Genomic DNA, 16,887 nt, shown 5'->3' with positions numbered 1-16,887 from the left:
GACAGAACCTCTAGCCAAAACAACCAGAAACAGACCGAAAACCGAGGGTCAGAAGCTGTGGGAGCAAGCAGAACAGACAGGCATGGACACTGGGCCCAAAAACCAGGACCCAGAACCCAAACACACAGACAGAAAACAAAATTGGACAAAATTGGGCCAAAAAAAAAAAATGTTCACAGAGGAACAAAGGGCAAAACACCCCAAAAGAAAGAACAAAACAGACACATTAACGGGAGGAGAACACACCTCAGACGGTGCCGAAAAATGCCCCCAAAATGTGAGCGCAAACTCCCAGGCACATGTAAACAAACTGCAGTGCCACCCTGGCGGCGAGGCGGGAAAGTACCTGCAGAAAGAAAATGACCACCACAACAACACAACAAAAGGAAACGCAGCCGACACAAGGGAGCCGAAATCACGCCAGCAAATGGGGCAAAACAAAGCAAAGATGGGAGAAGGAAAAAAAAAAAAAAAAAAAAACCAGAAGACAAAGCCCAAGCAGGGGCAACAGCCCCAGAACTACAAGCAGGCTTCCCCCACAGATCCGGAATCCCCCAACAGAGACCCTGGAAACCCCCGGGGCAGAGCCGTCCTCCACACCTTTCACCCCTGAAGAAAACGTAGAGTCTGGGGAAAAGGCAGCAAAGAAGGGGGGCTGCTGGCAGGACCCAGAAGCTTTGGCAGGAGCAGCAGGAACAAATGCCTCCGTCCCCAACACGGATGGGGCAGCCCCTGAAGCAACCCGAGTCTCATTACCAACTAAACCTCACCCTGACTCCAAAACCCTCAGACGTTTGGAAACAGGAGGAGGGGGAGAGCAGGACGAACAACAGGGAAAGGACAGAGAACTGGGAACTATTGAGATTCTGTGACAAATTCTCGCTTAACACTTTCGCGCTTTAGATTAGAGATAACTCGTCGCCGTTTTCTCTTACGATTCCGCATAACAGCCTACTTTTCTCGTCCATCGAAAAAATATTTCTATAAATTCCATTTTTTAACCGAAATGGATGGGGATACTTTTGTTTTGTAGAGAATTTATTTGCGAATGTTTTGGTACCAGAATGAATATTATATCCCATAAACTTCTATGAGTAAAAAAAAAAATACACAAAGTATGTTTGGGGGTGTGGCGAGCGTGTGGCAGTGGGTTCCCTTTAGCCGTTGATATATCCAACACGTGGGAAATATTTGTATGTGTTATGTATATGTCTGTGTAGGGAATTTTACTGCGATCACTGTCATACAAATTATAAAATGTTTCAACAAGTATAAACATGACAAACATCAAACGAACGAAAACAATGCGTTCGTTTCTGCCGCGAACGCATACTGAGCGACGTGGTTCTATATTTGGCGCTTCTCTTAGACATGCTTTGTACCAATGTTATACAGTTCATCTTATAGAAAATTTTATTGCGAACACATTGGTATAAAAAAGAAATACGTACATAGAAAAGTAGGGTCAGGAAACGTATAAACTTTCCAAGCATGATTTCCCCCCTGTGTTTTCGCCAGTGCGCTCGCGGCTAACTACTCTCCACTTCACACACTCTTGCGGGTGGGCAATTACCTATATTAAACATTCATATGCATATGTCCGTGTAGAGAATTTTATTGCGATTCCAATGATACCAAAATTAGCGATGTAGGACAACTGTAGGCTTCGCAACCATTAAGAGAGTGGAAACATTTTGTTGCTGTTTGGCGCTCTCGGCGAGTGATCTGCATAGTTTTTTATTTGGTGTTGATACTCCTTATGCTTGGGCGGCATTTTATAGGTATGCTCTTATAGACAATTTCATTGCGAACACAGTGATACCAAATTTAAATACGTGCGCCTTCAATTATTGTCAGGACAGTCAAAAGAGAGTACACTTTTCGGTCTTACCGCGTAGGCGCGCGAAGTGCCGAAAGCATCTGGGGTATTGTTTTTTTTGGAGCGCCGAGCGCGCGAAAGTGTTAATCAGCAGATTACAGAACCAACTAGGAATGAAAACATGCTGGACCTGATATTCACAAATAATGATGAGCTAATCAGATATATTACAATCTCAGATACTATATACTTGGACCACAAGATCATTGAACTGCAAACAAACATTAATAACGGTAGTAGGCCCAAGAGAAACAACAATCGAGAAGGCTTATTCAGTAAATTCAATTTTAATAATAAAAGGATAGACTCGGAGAAAATAAGCAGGGACCTTACAAACATTCAATGGTAAACTGTCCTAAGAAATAAAAATCCTACACAAGGAACAGAAAAACTAACTTCTGTAGCATATAAAGTCTGTCTGAAACATGTGCCTTTGAGGAAAGCCAGAAAGAGGTCCAACGTAGAAAGAGAACGCAGACGACACTACAAAAGGAAGAAAAGAATAACGGAAATGTTTAAACAGACACGACATTCCATACAAAGAAGGAATCATTTAAACGGAAAGTGAAGAAATCGAACAGAGACTGAAGCATTCGTATCAGATTGAAGAAAGGGAACTAGAACAGAAAGCAATTCAAGAAATAAAAAAAGCCCTAAAGCATTGCCATGGTGCACGGGTAAAGTAGCATGGCGTGACAATGGCGCACTATTACCACAACTTGTCAACAATGCTTGATACTAGTGTCGATCACCACTCCACTTACTGGTGAAGATGTTTACTGCAGGCTTGACGTAATCCAGACTACCTGCCCGATAATTGCAGCCATGTGAATGCCTTAATGAGAACCCAAGATCCTCACCGTGCCTTGTCATTGCGACTCAGAGAGGATCTAGCTACAAGGCTACCACTAAATACTTGTACTTGGATACCAGTGTCACCCCCCCCCCCCCTTCCAAGGAGTACCACTACCAAACCACTGTCTCTGCTCACTTGAGTTACTTGCACTGCTCAATTCAAAAATGCTAATGGCACTGGCAAAACTAATTGTAGCCTCTTACTGCTCACGTGTACATCTCTCAGGTGTGATAATAGACTATCACACTGGTTGATTACCTGGTTGATGGGGTTCTGGGAGTTCTTCTACTCCCCAAGCCCGGCCCAAGGCCAGGCTTGACTTGTGAGAGTTTGGTCCACTAGGCTGTTGCTTGCAGCAGCCCACAGGCCCACATACCCACCGCAGCCTGGTTGGCCCGGCACTCCTTGGAGGAAACTATCTAGTTTCCTCTTGAAGATGTCCACTGTTGTTCCAGCAATATTTCTTATGCTCGCTGGGAGGGTGTTGAACAACCGTGGACCTCTGATGTTTATACAATTCTCTCTAATTGTGCCTATGGCACCCCTGCTTTTCACTGGTTCTATTCTGCATTTTCTGCTCTACTATCTGCCTCACTGTCTTTTACTGGGAAATCAAACTTAGGGTTACTCTTGCATGTAACAATTTCATTGCACTCCTTGCCTCAGCAATACCAGACCTTCTGGGCTGGGATTCTCCTCGAGAAATGTGGTACATTCAAAGTAAACTGATGAGTAGCCCTTCACATAGGTCCTCTGAACAATGTAGTTTGCTCAGCTGAGCTTCTTACATCACTCTTTGGTCCCAGATCAATAGTTTTCTTAACTGTTGCAGCTTCAACTTGCAATTTAAAATGTTGAAATAACCTCTCCTAGGTTACCAAGTTTGCTCTTTGTGATGGTACAAGGTCTGTAGAAACTCCACTAAGTCTCGGCCTTCCTCACAAATCGACAATTTCTACTAAAATCCCAGAGCTGAACCTGTGCATCCGCTCTCCACCAAGTCTCATAGTACAATGTCACTTTCTGCCCCAATGAAAAGCCATCCAGAGCTTGCTTACTGATGATATAACTTTGGGCTACCTGCCGTACTCCAAGCAACTGCAGCCATTCATCTTCCCTCTTCTCATCCTGGTTTCAGCATCTTCACCTCTGTCTCTATAAGTGCTAAAACCAGCAGCAGAATCTTCAATCGCCAACTTGGGAATAGCCACTAGGCTTTCCCCCCCTCGAAATTAAAATTTGAATTTCTCAAGTAATATAACCTACAGCCTTCCAATTATTCCTAATAAAAATGTTCTATGGGCCATCTAGTATGTGCATGGAGGTGCAAAAATAACTTTTGTAGGTGGGAAGTCAGCAAATGAGACAGCAATCGTAACAGTGTACTATACTGTGAGAACAATGTCGGCTTCAGTTTGCCACGTGTTTGGACTAAACCACTAATGCTCTTTCATTTGTTATCTAGTTAGGTAGTATATATTCAGCATAGAAAGACTTTAAACTGAATAGTAATACAATGACATACAAAAGATTTCTGTCATTAACACTACACAATAAAGCATGCAACATTTCTACCCTTCACTACCTCTCGCCAAAAATCCCAAGGTATTAAATTAATTTACATAATAACGTATTATCAAAATAAATATTCTGTGTAGATATGACATATCCACATGAATGGGAGTATAAGTTATGCTAGTGGTTAGTGTGGTGGACAGTATGACATAACTTCTGTCCTAATTGAGGGTTATCTTGAGATGATTTCAGGGCTTAGCGTCCCCGCAGCCCGGTCCTCCACCAGGCTCCCTTTTTTGTTACACACTCCCCAGGAAGCAGCCCGTAGCAGCTGTAACTCCCAGGTACCTATTTACTGCTAGGTGAACAGAGCATCAGGGTGAAAGAAACATTTTGACCATTTGTCTCCGCCTCCACTGGGGGATTGAACCCAGAACCTCAGGACTACGAATCAGAAGCGCTGTCCACCCAGCTGTCAGGCGTAGATATTTGATCAGGGTTGATCAAATATCCACAGAACTCATTTCATTTGATTTTTTCAAGTTACAGAATTGTTAATTCATTTAACAAGGTAGGTTTTAACTACTGTACATGTAATTGTAAATCAGTCGCTCTTCACTAATGCATATTTAGGATCAAAGGGAATATTCATACTATATACAGTATAAAACAGTTCTGTACAGTATATTTAAGATTAAATATACTACTGTTCATACTTAATATATATTTCTAGAGACTTAAATATATGGAGAGAGCCAAGAGGTACACTCACCTTTGCCTCCTCCTGGGAAACCTGTCCATCCCTGTTTGTATCAAAAGTTTGTCTGGACTGGAGCTCTTCAATTGTCAAAAAGCCATCACCATTGTTATCAAGATGAGCAAAAGCCTCCCTGGCCTCGGCCTCATCTTTTTTCTTCTCTTCTTCCTCAGCTTTGGCCTTCTTCTCTGCTTCGGCATCCAGGTACTTCTCCAATGCCAACTTTTCTGGTTCTTCAGCAGTCTTCTTAATTTCTTCCTTTTCAAGACGAGTGGATTCTGCATCTCCCTTTTCTTTTTTTAGTTCTTCAATTTTTTTCTTAAAGAAAAATTTATGTTAATACCCCAAATGCAATTATATAATATGAAAAATATGACAACTGCTTATAGAATGTACATTAGAGTTTCTAATCTTACATTTTTTTTTTATCAAGGGCTTTCAGATGTTGCAATTTTTTTTTAGACCACAATATACCTCCCTTCCACTCTACTGAACTTTAGTATCTTTACTGGTGACACTAATGTTACTGTTCACCCAACCTGTCCTCCTACAAAGAACGTTGCTTTTTGATTGTATACATTACATAAGGCCAAAAATTGTCTTACTAGAAAATGGAAGTGGCTCGTGAAAGTGACGTACTGTCCCATTTTCTGTTTTGGGTCCTCTGATATGTTAGGTTATGTTTGGTAAAGGTAGATTATGTTTGGTCCAGTATGTTGTTATCTTACTGTGGAAATTTTGGACCTGGCCTCCATTGTTAGGCATATTGTTTAACCATATTGAATATGGTTAAACAATAAAAATTCAAAGACAAGATTCTTGGGGCACTCAATTTACAATTTTGTTTACTCTTTCTTTACCTAATTCATGTTGCCTGTTTCCTGTGCGATAACAATGGCCTATTCAATTTAATAGGTGCCTTCTTATACCATAAACGTCTATCTTTCATATCAATGTCTTTTGTGCCTACCCTTCAGTCTAATACAGTATATGAAAAATTTACCATTTATATTGCAAATACAAGATCCTGGCAAGCTATAAATATGAAAAATCTGGACAAAAATTTAGTAAATATTAATCGATAACCAGCATTGAATGTGACCAAATGCCTCTTTCTGATGGTCCTTGGTAGCTCCTTGGTGCTTGCTACCTGGCAAGCTCTACCCAATTCAATCCACACCAGGCCCTTCTTCTTGAGGTTATCTCGAGATGATTTTGGGTCTTAGCATCCCCACAGCCCGGTCCTCAACCAGGCATCCTTTTTGTTACACCCCCCCCACCCCCCACGAGGCAGCCCGTAGCAGCTGTTTAAACTCCCAGGTACCTATTTACTGCTAGGTAACAGGGGGCATCAGGGTGAAAGAAACATGGCGCCCATTTGTTTCTGCCTCCACCGGGGATCGAACCCGGAATCTCAGGACTACGAATCCGAAGCGCTGTCCATTCAGCTGTCAGGCGCTCTTGTTTGTCTTATAAACCTAATGGAGACCAGAGGCCAAAACCTGGCCCCCCCCCCCATAAAGAGGCATATGTAGCAGAGGATTGTATATCCCCTCTAACCAAGCTAACCAAGAAAAGGTCACCACAAAAGTGACTGAACTGCCTATAAGTCACTAACTACAAATGTGATTAGGACCCAAGAGGAGTCCCTTAAAAGTATTTCATTGCATTGAGGAGATTCCAATGACCAACATGGATCAAGACTCGGTGAAGTAAGTCTGAGGAGAACACCCCAAGACTTACTCAACTGTGCACCTAAGCCATGTACACTTGCTCTCATGCTTTATTGTTTCTCATATCCTGTATTTCATACAATTTTTTCATTTTTACCATACCAAAATATCTGGAATTTATCACTGTTGAACATAATTTTTTTGTTTCATTGCTGAATATAAGACGTTACTGACATTACCTTGTAGTTTTTCAATGTCTTCTGCAGAAGTAATTTTCATGCTAATTTTTGTATTGTCTGCTAAGGACACAAAGCTGTGACGAGTGTTTTTTGTCTATACCTGATATGAGGATAAGAAAAAGCAGTGGTGCAAGGACTGCATCCTGGGGTACAGAGCTTTTCACTGTACAGTACTTGACTCTGTTTGAAAAACTATTACTTTTGCATTCTGTTTGACAGGAAATTGAACATCCATTGCCCTACTTCATCTGTAATTCCTACTGAACTTGTTTTATGGGCTATCACTCCATGGTCACTCTTTCAAAAAATTTAATTATGTATGATATTAAACCTTGTGCTGCTCCACTATTAATAGCCTTCAACACTACCAGGTGCAAAAAAAAAAAAAAAAAAAAAAAAAAAAAAAAAAAAAAAAAAAATCATCATCTTATAAGTGTTCATTTGTGTTTCCTGATCACGGGAAAATAAAAAAATTAAATCTTAGGTGGCATATTTTGACCACAATAGGGTGGGGAAGTCTGGCAAAAATATTTCAATGTGTCTGATTAATTTTTTCTCTGTTTTTGTTTGCAGTAATATTATTCAATAGTGTGATATACAGAGGAACCTCGGTTAATGAATTTAATCAGTTCTGGCACCGAGCTCGTTATGTGAAACGCACGTCTTGCAAAACGAATTTCCCCATTTAAAATAATGGAAATACAATTAAACCAGTAAAAAAAAAAAAAGCACAAATAAATGCAGAGGGATGCTTATCCTGTGCGATAAAACAATAATACTGTCATCAGAGGCGTCAGAGAATTTGTGAGAATCAATGGGAACGCTAGGAAGCACCACGTGGTTTTCACGTTAACCGAGTGGAAGCTGATCAAGAAGACAAATTTTTTGTGAGTGGCTCACTTGTTACCTGAAATGCTTGTAGATGAGGTTGCTCATCACCCGAGGTTCCTCTGAACAATATTTATACAGTATAATAAAATGTGTGAATCATCGCTATACTCATAAGTAGTGTGTGCATATTAGTGATTAAATTATAATGTTCATAAAATAATAAACAAATACTTTTGCTGCTATTACACTGTATACACAGGTTATATATAAGGATCTGCATGTTTTGCTCACCATAACATACCACTAAGTTGGTATGGTGAGTCAAAACAATAAGAATGGCTGCCACACACCAGCTAGCAAATGCCGCAACCTTTCCTCCCTCACCAACATTCATCCTTCCATCATACTGTTTATGCTTTTATTCACTATATACAGATGTTATATATAATTATCTACATGTTTTGTTCACCATAACTGTACAACTAAGCTGGTATGGTGAGTTCAGATAACAACAGAGATTGCCACACAGTCAGCTGATGCTCCCTCCCTCATTCAAGGTCAGACACACGTCATATTGATGTTTGTTAGATAGCCCTTCTTGCTTCTTAATCCTTTTGGACATACTGTACTAGTATTGATATTAGTTTGAACTTCAATGAGTTTGTGATCTAAGTATATAGTATCTGAGATTGTAATGTCCCTGATTATTTTGTCATTGCTTGAGAAGATCAGATTGAGAATTTTTTTTCCCTATTTGGCTCTGATATCTGCTGGATGAGCAAAAACCTGTCACAGAAGCTAAGTAGATTTCAGTCCTGTGATTGGTTATTTCCAGGTTGATTTCCTGTTATAATGTTATTGTTTGATATTGTCTAACTTAATCTGGGTAGATTGAAGTCTTTAAGGAATATAATATTTAGAACCAGGATTTCTAGATTATCGAGGCCATTCTCTATTTTGTTTATCTGTTAGATGAATGCCCCAACTGTTGCATTTGGCAGTTTGCATATTAGAAAATTGTATTATATCCTAATAAAAGGCTAAAAAGCTAAATTTGAGAGCAAAATACACACAAACCTCTGCCTCCTTTCTTGTTTTGCGGCCCTCTTCAATCATTGACTGACGTAACTGATAACCTTTTAACCTTTCCTCTCTTTGCTTGGCTGCCTCTTCACGAGCTGCCTTGCCCAATTCTCGGCATGTGTCGACACAACTGGCACTGGAGGCATACTCATCAGAAGCATCACAGCAATCACAAACACCATCGTTGACTCGCGAGGACGGAATGTTGAGAGGTGTGTGGCCAGCATTGGTACAGTGGAAGAATCCTGATAATAAATTTTGACCAAAATTAAAATGGTAAACTAAAATTGTAGGAAATTAAAGAGATTACAAATGAAGGGGTAATAATGCTAATTTAGCACAGAAGTAAACATCAAAATAACCATCAGCTATTTCCAGAAGCATGCTTAAATATAATATTAAAACTGAAGAAATCATTATTAATATAAAAGTTTCTAATTAAATATTATTTGCAAATACTGTATTATTATGCAAGTTTTGGGGGAATGAACCAAAAGTACTTGCACATCAAAATTGCATGCAAAGTGATATTTTGTTTACTCTTCTATAAGAAAAGTTGCAAAATTTATAAAACAATATCTTCTTTAATGGTTCTAACTGTGCTAAGGCAAGTATGATTTATGTGAAAATCTCATTACCATTGGGACAGGCAGCTGTTCCAGGCTCATCACTTCCATCTTGGCAGTCACAGTAATCATCATTCACGTATGAAAATGAGATCGTCCCAGAACCATCAAGGCAGGTGAAGTCTCTCTTTGGGTCATAGAATGATGCTTCTGAAATAATGAATATTCACTTATTAATATTTACTGTTTAGAAAAATTTGTAAATATTGATCTTAAATTGTGTGCTTACGTATCAGTGACTACAGGGAAGCGAGATCTGACTCCTTATACCCCACCTTCCAGTTATGTATACCTGATGTGTTGTGTGTGTGTAGTGTAATGACCTAAGTGTAATTATAGTACAACCCCGATTCAATGAACTATATGGGACCAATTTTGTTGCAGTGAAGGATTCGCATAGATGCATATTTTATTTATTTATTTATACACACACACACACACACACACACACACACACACAGGCTGCAGAGATGGTCAGGGAAATGGCTACTGGAGTTTAACACCAGTAAATGTAAAGTTATGGAAATGGGATCAGGTGACAGGAGACCAAAGGGACAATACACAATGAAGGGGAACAGCCTACCTGTAACGATTCGAGAAAGAGACTTGGGAGTGGATATGACACCTAATCTAACTCCTGAGGCACATATAAATAGGATAACGACAGCAGCGTACTCTACACTGGCGAAAATTAGAACTTCATTCAGAAACCTAAGTGAGGAGGCTTTTAGGGCGCTTTACACTGCCTACGTGAGACCCGTCTTAGAGTATGCCACGCCATCATGGAGCCCCCACCTGAAGAAACACATAAAGAAACTGGAGAAGGTTCAGAGGTTTGCGACGAGGCTTGTCCCAGAGTTACGAGGGATGGGATATGAAGAGCGGCTGAAGGAACTGAACCTTACGACACTAGAGAAAAGAAGGGAGAGAGGAGATATGATAGGGACATATAAAATACTCAGGGGAATTGACAAAGTGGAAATAGATGAAATGTTCACACGTAATAATAACAGAACGAGGGGACATGGGTGGAAACTGGAAACTCAGATGAGTCACAGAGATGTTAGGAAGTTTTCTTTTAGCGTGAGAGTAGTGGAAAAATGGAATGCACTTGGGGAACAGGTTGTGGAAGCAAATACTATTCATACTTTTAAAACTAGGTATGATAGGGAAATGGGACAGGAGTCATTGCTGTAAACAACCGATAGCTGGAAAGGCGGGATCCAAGAGTCAATGCTCGATCCTGCAAGCACAAATAGGTGAGTACAAATAGGTGAGTACACACACACACACACACACTATCTTTCAGGACCCTTTCCTCCGTTTTATGAGCTGTCGAAAAGAAGTTCCTGTAAAATACTGTAGTCTAATAGGGGGGGTACAGGTTACAGGTGTTGTGTTAGTTGACTCTTCAGAGGCTCTTCAGAGCAAAAACCACTGCCAGTATTGGACCTATTCGTACAAGTGAAGGTTCATACACGGAGGATGACAAAGAAATTAGTGAAATCCTAAAAAAGCAGTATGAGGACATGTTTAGCACTCCAATAAACAACATGAAGGTGGAAGATCCAGACAATTTCTTTATGCGGGATATTCAAACCCCTGTAAATATAACTGATATAAACACGAGCGCACTAAATTTTTAAAAAGAAATTGAAAACATGCCCATGCACTCGGCCCCAGGTCCAGACTCATGGAATTCAATATTTATAAAGAAATGCAAAGTGCCGGTAGCACAGGCACTCAGTATAGTGTGGAGGAAGAGCTTGGACACGGGGGAGATACCAGATGCACTTAAAGTAGCAGACATAGCCCCTCTACACAAGGGAGGGAGCAAAGCATTGTCAAAAAATTATAGACCAGTTGCACTAACATCGCACATCATAAAAGTATTTGAGAGAGTGATTAGGAGTCAGGTCACCAATTTCATGGAGACCAATGACCTTCATAACCCAGGCCAACATGGATTTCGAGCGGGAAGATCGTGCCTCTCACAGCTACTTGAGCACTACGACAAAGTCACTGAGGCATTTGAAGAGAAACAGAATGCTGATGTGATATACACGGACTTCGCAAAGGCTTTCGATAAATGTGACCATGGCGTGATAGCACACAAAATGAAGTCAATGGGAATAACCGGTAAAGTAGGACGCTGGATACTCAGTTTTCTGTCAAACAGGACTCAGCGAGTAACTGTCAACCATATAAAATCTAGTCCAAGTGCAGTGAAAAGCTCTGTACCTCAGGGTACAGTCCTTGCACCACTGCTTTTCCTTATTCTCATATCAGATATTGACAAAAATACAAGTCACAGCTTCGTATCATCCTTTGCAGATGACACAAAAATCAGTATGAAAATTACCTCGGCTGAGGACATTGAAAAACTTCAAGCTGATATTAATAAAGTTTTCGACTGGGCATCAGAAAATAACATGATGTTTAACAGTGATAAATTCCAGGTACTCAGGTACGGTAAAAATGAGGACCTTAAACATAATACAGAGTACAAAACACAATCAAATGTACCCATAGTAGGAAAACAGCATGTAAAGGATTTGGGAATAATAATGTCTGACGACCTAACGTTTAAGGAGCATAACCAAGCAAATATTGCGACAGCCAGAAAAATGATAGGATGGATTACGAGAACTTTCAAATCCAGGGATCTCATCACAATGGTTGTACTCTTCAAGGCACTTGTGTTGTCCCGTCTTGAGTACTGCTCAGTACTCACTTCCCCCTTCAGAGCAGGAGAGATTGCTGAAATAGAGGGAATACAGAGAACATATACGGCACGCATAGACGCAATAAAGCACCTAAATTATTGGGATCATCTCAAAGCCCTCCAAATGTACTCACTAGAAAGAAGCCGAGAGAGATATCAAATAATATACACCTGGAAGATACTGGAGGGCCAAGTACCAAATCTACACAGTAAAATAACAACGTACTGGAGTGAACGACATGGAAGAAAATGTAGAACAGAACCAATGAAGAGCAGAGGTGCCATAGGCACAATCAGAGAACACTCTATAAACATCAGAGGTCCGCGGTTGTTCAACGTCCTCCCAGCAAGCATAAGAAATATTGCCGGAACAACCGTGGACATTTTCAAGAGGAAACTAGATTTATTCCTCCAAGGAGTGCCGGACCAACCGGGCTGTGGTGGGTATGTGGGCCTGCGGGCCGCTCCAAGCAACAGCCTGGTGGACCAAACTCTCACAAGTCGAGCCTGGCCTCGGGCCGGGCTTGGGGAGTAGAAGAACTCCCAGAACCCCATCAACCAGGTATCAACCAGGTATGATGTCTTCAACAAAACCATTGGAGAAGCCGTTGTTAACTAGGACCTGCCTTACCCTACAGAGTTCTTCATCGACTTGCTTCCATCCTGAGCTGTGGCTGAGAGCACAATCGACGTAAGTGTTGACAACACTCCTCTTGTACCTGTCTGGGCAGTCACTGTTGGCATTGAGGCACATTCTTATGTTTGTTTCCTTAGTGTAGACTGCAGTGTGGAAACCTCCGCTCTACCCACTTCAAGACTCCGTACCAATATAGAAGCACGAAGAGGAAGTACGGGCCAATAGGCCCTTTTCAGTTACTTCCATTCTTATGCTCTCATATATCCAATTAATACTCATTGTTCTGTGTTCTGTCTTGTGTTTGTCACAAGTTTGTTCACCTCATCCAAAACTGTTGTACCATATCACCAAAATCAACAACCCTGTTACTGAACCAGTATTTACCCAAGTCTTTCCTAAATCTAAACTTATCCAATTTATACCCATTGTTTTGTGTTCTGTCTTATGCTAATACTTTTAATACCCTATTAATATCCCCTTTGTTATGTCCATTCATCCACTTGTAAACCTCTATCAGTCACCCCTAACTCTTCACCTTTCCAGTGAATGCAATTTAAGCTTTGTTAATCTTTCTTCATATATAAGATTTCTAATATGGAGAATCAACTTAGTCATCCTACGCTGGACACATTCAAGTGAATTTATATCCATTCTATAGTACAGCAACCAAAACTGAACTGCATAATCTAAATAGGGCCTAACCAGAGCTAGATATAACCTAAGAACCACACCAGGTATCTTCTTACTAACGCTTCGATTAATAAATCCCAGTGTCCTATTCGCCTTATTACGAACATTCATGCATTGATCCTTTTGTTTTAAATTCTTACTAATCATAACTCCCAGATCCCTTTCACAATCCGACTTCGCAATCTCAACACCATCTAGCTCGTATGTTTTAACTATCATCATTACCTAGCCTCAGAGCTTTACATTTATCAGCATTAAACTGCATCTGCCAATCCTTTGACCATTTCAAAACTATTTAGATCAACTTGAAGTGATAGTGAGTCTTCTTCCGTATTAATTTCCCTACCGATTTTTGTATCATCGGCAAATTTGCAAATGTTGCTACTCAAACCTGAATCCAAATCATTTATATATATTATAAACAACAGAGGTCCCAGGACAGAGCCTTGAGGCACTCCACTTACAACATTTTCCCACTCTGACTTGACTCCATTTATACTAAAACTCTGTTTCCTTTGGTATAGCAATGCCCTAATCCAGCTTAATATAGCACCCCCAATACCATGAGCCTCTATCTTTTTAATCAGTCTTTCATGTGGTACTGTATCAAAAGCCCCTTGGGAATACAGTGTACCTCTTTAAAAAAAAAAAAAATCTAGTTTCATGTCTTATCTCATTTCTTATATTTCATTTTGCTTTAAGCTTGTCCCTGTCTTCCTTTGAGAGGTCTTTGTCTTATTGACCAAAGTTTACCAACCTCATCACTCAGCAATTTCCTGGCATTTCTAAACACTTCCATCATTGGTTTCACTCCATTAAATATCACCCTTAAGGGGCAGTTTTTGTCTTTCTCATATTTTCCTATTCTCCTAAAATCTCTGACATTTTCCTTTGAATTGAGGCCTTCTCCTAAACCTACTTTTCTATGATTTTCATCTCTTCTGCTCTGTCCACCCTAGATGTGTGTGTGTAATTACCAAGTGTAATTGCCTAAGTGTAGTTACAGGATGAGAGCTAAGCTTGTTCCAACTGTCTACCACTGTTTGAAATTTCCTTGAGTACCTTTGTATTTAATAATTCATCTTCAGAAGGATGGATTTACAATTCAGTGGTGTGGATATATAAGCAGGAATGAGGTGAGGTGAGAAACAATGTCTTAATGAGTTAAGAGAATATAGTATTAATAAGGTATTATTGAGATAAATGTATCAATGATCCCACTCAAATTCCCTTTGAACTGATCTACCAAAAATGGATCTAAATAATACGAACCATGACTAAAGTTCAAATTACATGATTTTGTAATTTGAAACATTAATGTTTTACTAAAAATGCTTTTACAATATAGACTTTGTTATATGTCTATATTGTAAAATACATGTCCCGATTTGCCTAATAAGCCGAGTTTTCTCAAAGTTGTGTGTGTGTTGCTAAATATTTTTTCTTGTGAGATGATAAAGCTTTACATTACATAATATATGATTTTATTATTTTTAATTTGATTTAAACCTAATGTAGAAATATGACCAAATCTTAACTAACCTAACTTAACCTCTCTTACCCTAAACTGACCTATCATAACTAAGTCAGTAATTCATGTTCCTAATATAATATAATAATATTAATTTAAATAACCCAATTGGAAACTAATTTTTGAATCTAATGAAAATCACTGTCTATTAGGCAAATCAGGCCTTGCATACTAAGCCGTGTAGTGCATTCTGTCTATTAGTTACAATATCGATAGACATTATATTTTGTTAATATATATACTGTAATAAAATAATAATAAAAATAAAAATACAAGTTGGGCACAAGAGCAGTGATAGGTGCTAGAGCGGCCTCCAGCAGCACTCACTGGACAGCACCACTCCACGCGGCCTCAGCACCTCCGTCGCCCCCACCCCGCACAACAACCAGAAGGCTAAAACGCTCTTCATTGTGGTGGCAGAAATAAGGCTAATATAGCAGGAGATACAATGGTGGATGGCGTGGCCGGCGTCACCCTGCGTGCCGTCGTCAGCTGGCCGCCTGCTGTTGTTTACGTCGCGTTGGACCTTCCCCATTGGCTGCAGCCCACCACCATAGAAAACTTGGCATAGTTTTCTGTACCTCACAGGGATAACTCTCATTTTTATCGCCTAGATTGCCCTCCTGACATTGCATCTCTTTCGGAAGCAACTATATTTGGATCTATATCCAAATAGTGCAGTGTCCCATAGGTAAATATCCAATATATTTACTATTAAACAAATTAAAGCGTAATTATTCAAATAATTCTCAAATTAATTATGAGAAAGTGCTGTGTGTTCTCTGATTTGGTCCACCTCCCTAAGAAACGGTACGTTCCCTGAATTTACTTGAGGACCACTATCTCTTTAGTGGCCTCGATAAGAAAAAGAAGCCGGCGTTTTATCAAACGTCCTTAGTTCAGCCATTTGGATTATGCAGTTCAGTTTTAGTCGTAGTACTATAGAATGAATAAAAGTTCACTTGAACGTGTCCAGCGTAGGATGACAAAGTTAATTCTAAGATAACAAGTTACAAACCTGTCATATAAAGAGAGATTAACAAAGCTTAAATTGCATTCACTGGAAAGGCGAAGAGTTAAGGGTGACATGATAGAAGTTTACAAGTGGATGAATGGACATAGCAAGGGGATATTAATAGGGTATTATAAGTATCAACACAAGACAGAACACGAAACAATGGGTATAAATTGGATAAGTTTAGATTTAGGAAAGACTTGGGTAAATACTGGTTCGGTAACAGGGTTGTTGATTTGTGGAACCAATTACCGCGTAACGTGGTGGATGTGGGGTCCCTCGATTGTTTCAAACGTGAGTTAATTGGACATGTATATGAGTGGGATTGGGTGGTTATAAATAGGAGCTACCTCGTATTGGCCAATAGGCCTTCTACAGTTCTGCATGATTATTATTATTACTATAAAATATTCCGGCTGATCACTAGAGCAATGCTTGTGATTTTTTACTTAATTTCTTTGGCCAAGTTATGTTCTGTTTTCTTTTATATAGAAGAACTCAAAGATTCGTCGTTTATATACACACTCGTGCATTTGTTCTGAGTTTAATTTTCTTACGTGTTCATAAATTTAGTGTTTCCCTGTGTAAAATAAAAAGACGAGTTTTTGTGTAAAATGTCCTCAAAATTGTTCAGTATTTTAAAAGTTTTTATGAGATCATCTCTGTCATATCTAGTTTGCAGTGCTGCCCTGTGGCCCTCAACCATTCTGGAAGGATCTTCGTCGCCCGTATTGAACTTTCTTCAAAGCAGATATGTCTTTCTGAAGATGAGGTTTCTAAGCTTGGATACAATAATTCAAGTAGGGGAGCACCACAAATCAATTCAGATG

At 39.7% G+C, this 16,887-nt stretch overlaps 1 protein-coding gene across 3 annotated transcripts in view; it reads right to left on the bottom strand.

The window, feature by feature from the left end:
* GCS2beta (glucosidase 2 subunit beta) overlaps window positions 1-16,887 on the bottom strand; it is a 78,571-nt gene that overhangs the window by 31,368 nt on the left and 30,316 nt on the right. For 2 of the 3 annotated variants that reach the window (XM_069326546.1, XM_045736863.2), the window contains exons 1-4: window positions 15,370-15,592; window positions 9,472-9,609; window positions 8,828-9,078; window positions 5,023-5,325 (exon numbers count right to left, since the gene is read on the bottom strand). In XM_069326546.1, coding sequence (XP_069182647.1) covers window positions 5,023-5,325; window positions 8,828-9,078; window positions 9,472-9,609; window positions 15,370-15,577 — 900 coding nt within the window. In that variant the 5' untranslated portion in view covers window positions 15,578-15,592. Of the gene's footprint in view, window positions 1-5,022; window positions 5,326-8,827; window positions 9,079-9,471; window positions 9,610-15,369; window positions 15,593-16,887 lie in introns of those variants that run through there. The other variant, XM_069326547.1, reaches the window with a different exon arrangement.

The sequence above is a fragment of the Procambarus clarkii genome, chromosome 18 (assembly GCF_040958095.1).
Source record: "Procambarus clarkii isolate CNS0578487 chromosome 18, FALCON_Pclarkii_2.0, whole genome shotgun sequence".
NCBI classification, from domain to species: Eukaryota; Metazoa; Arthropoda; class Malacostraca; order Decapoda; family Cambaridae; genus Procambarus; species Procambarus clarkii.
This window is presented reverse-complemented; position numbering and strand designations above follow the sequence as displayed.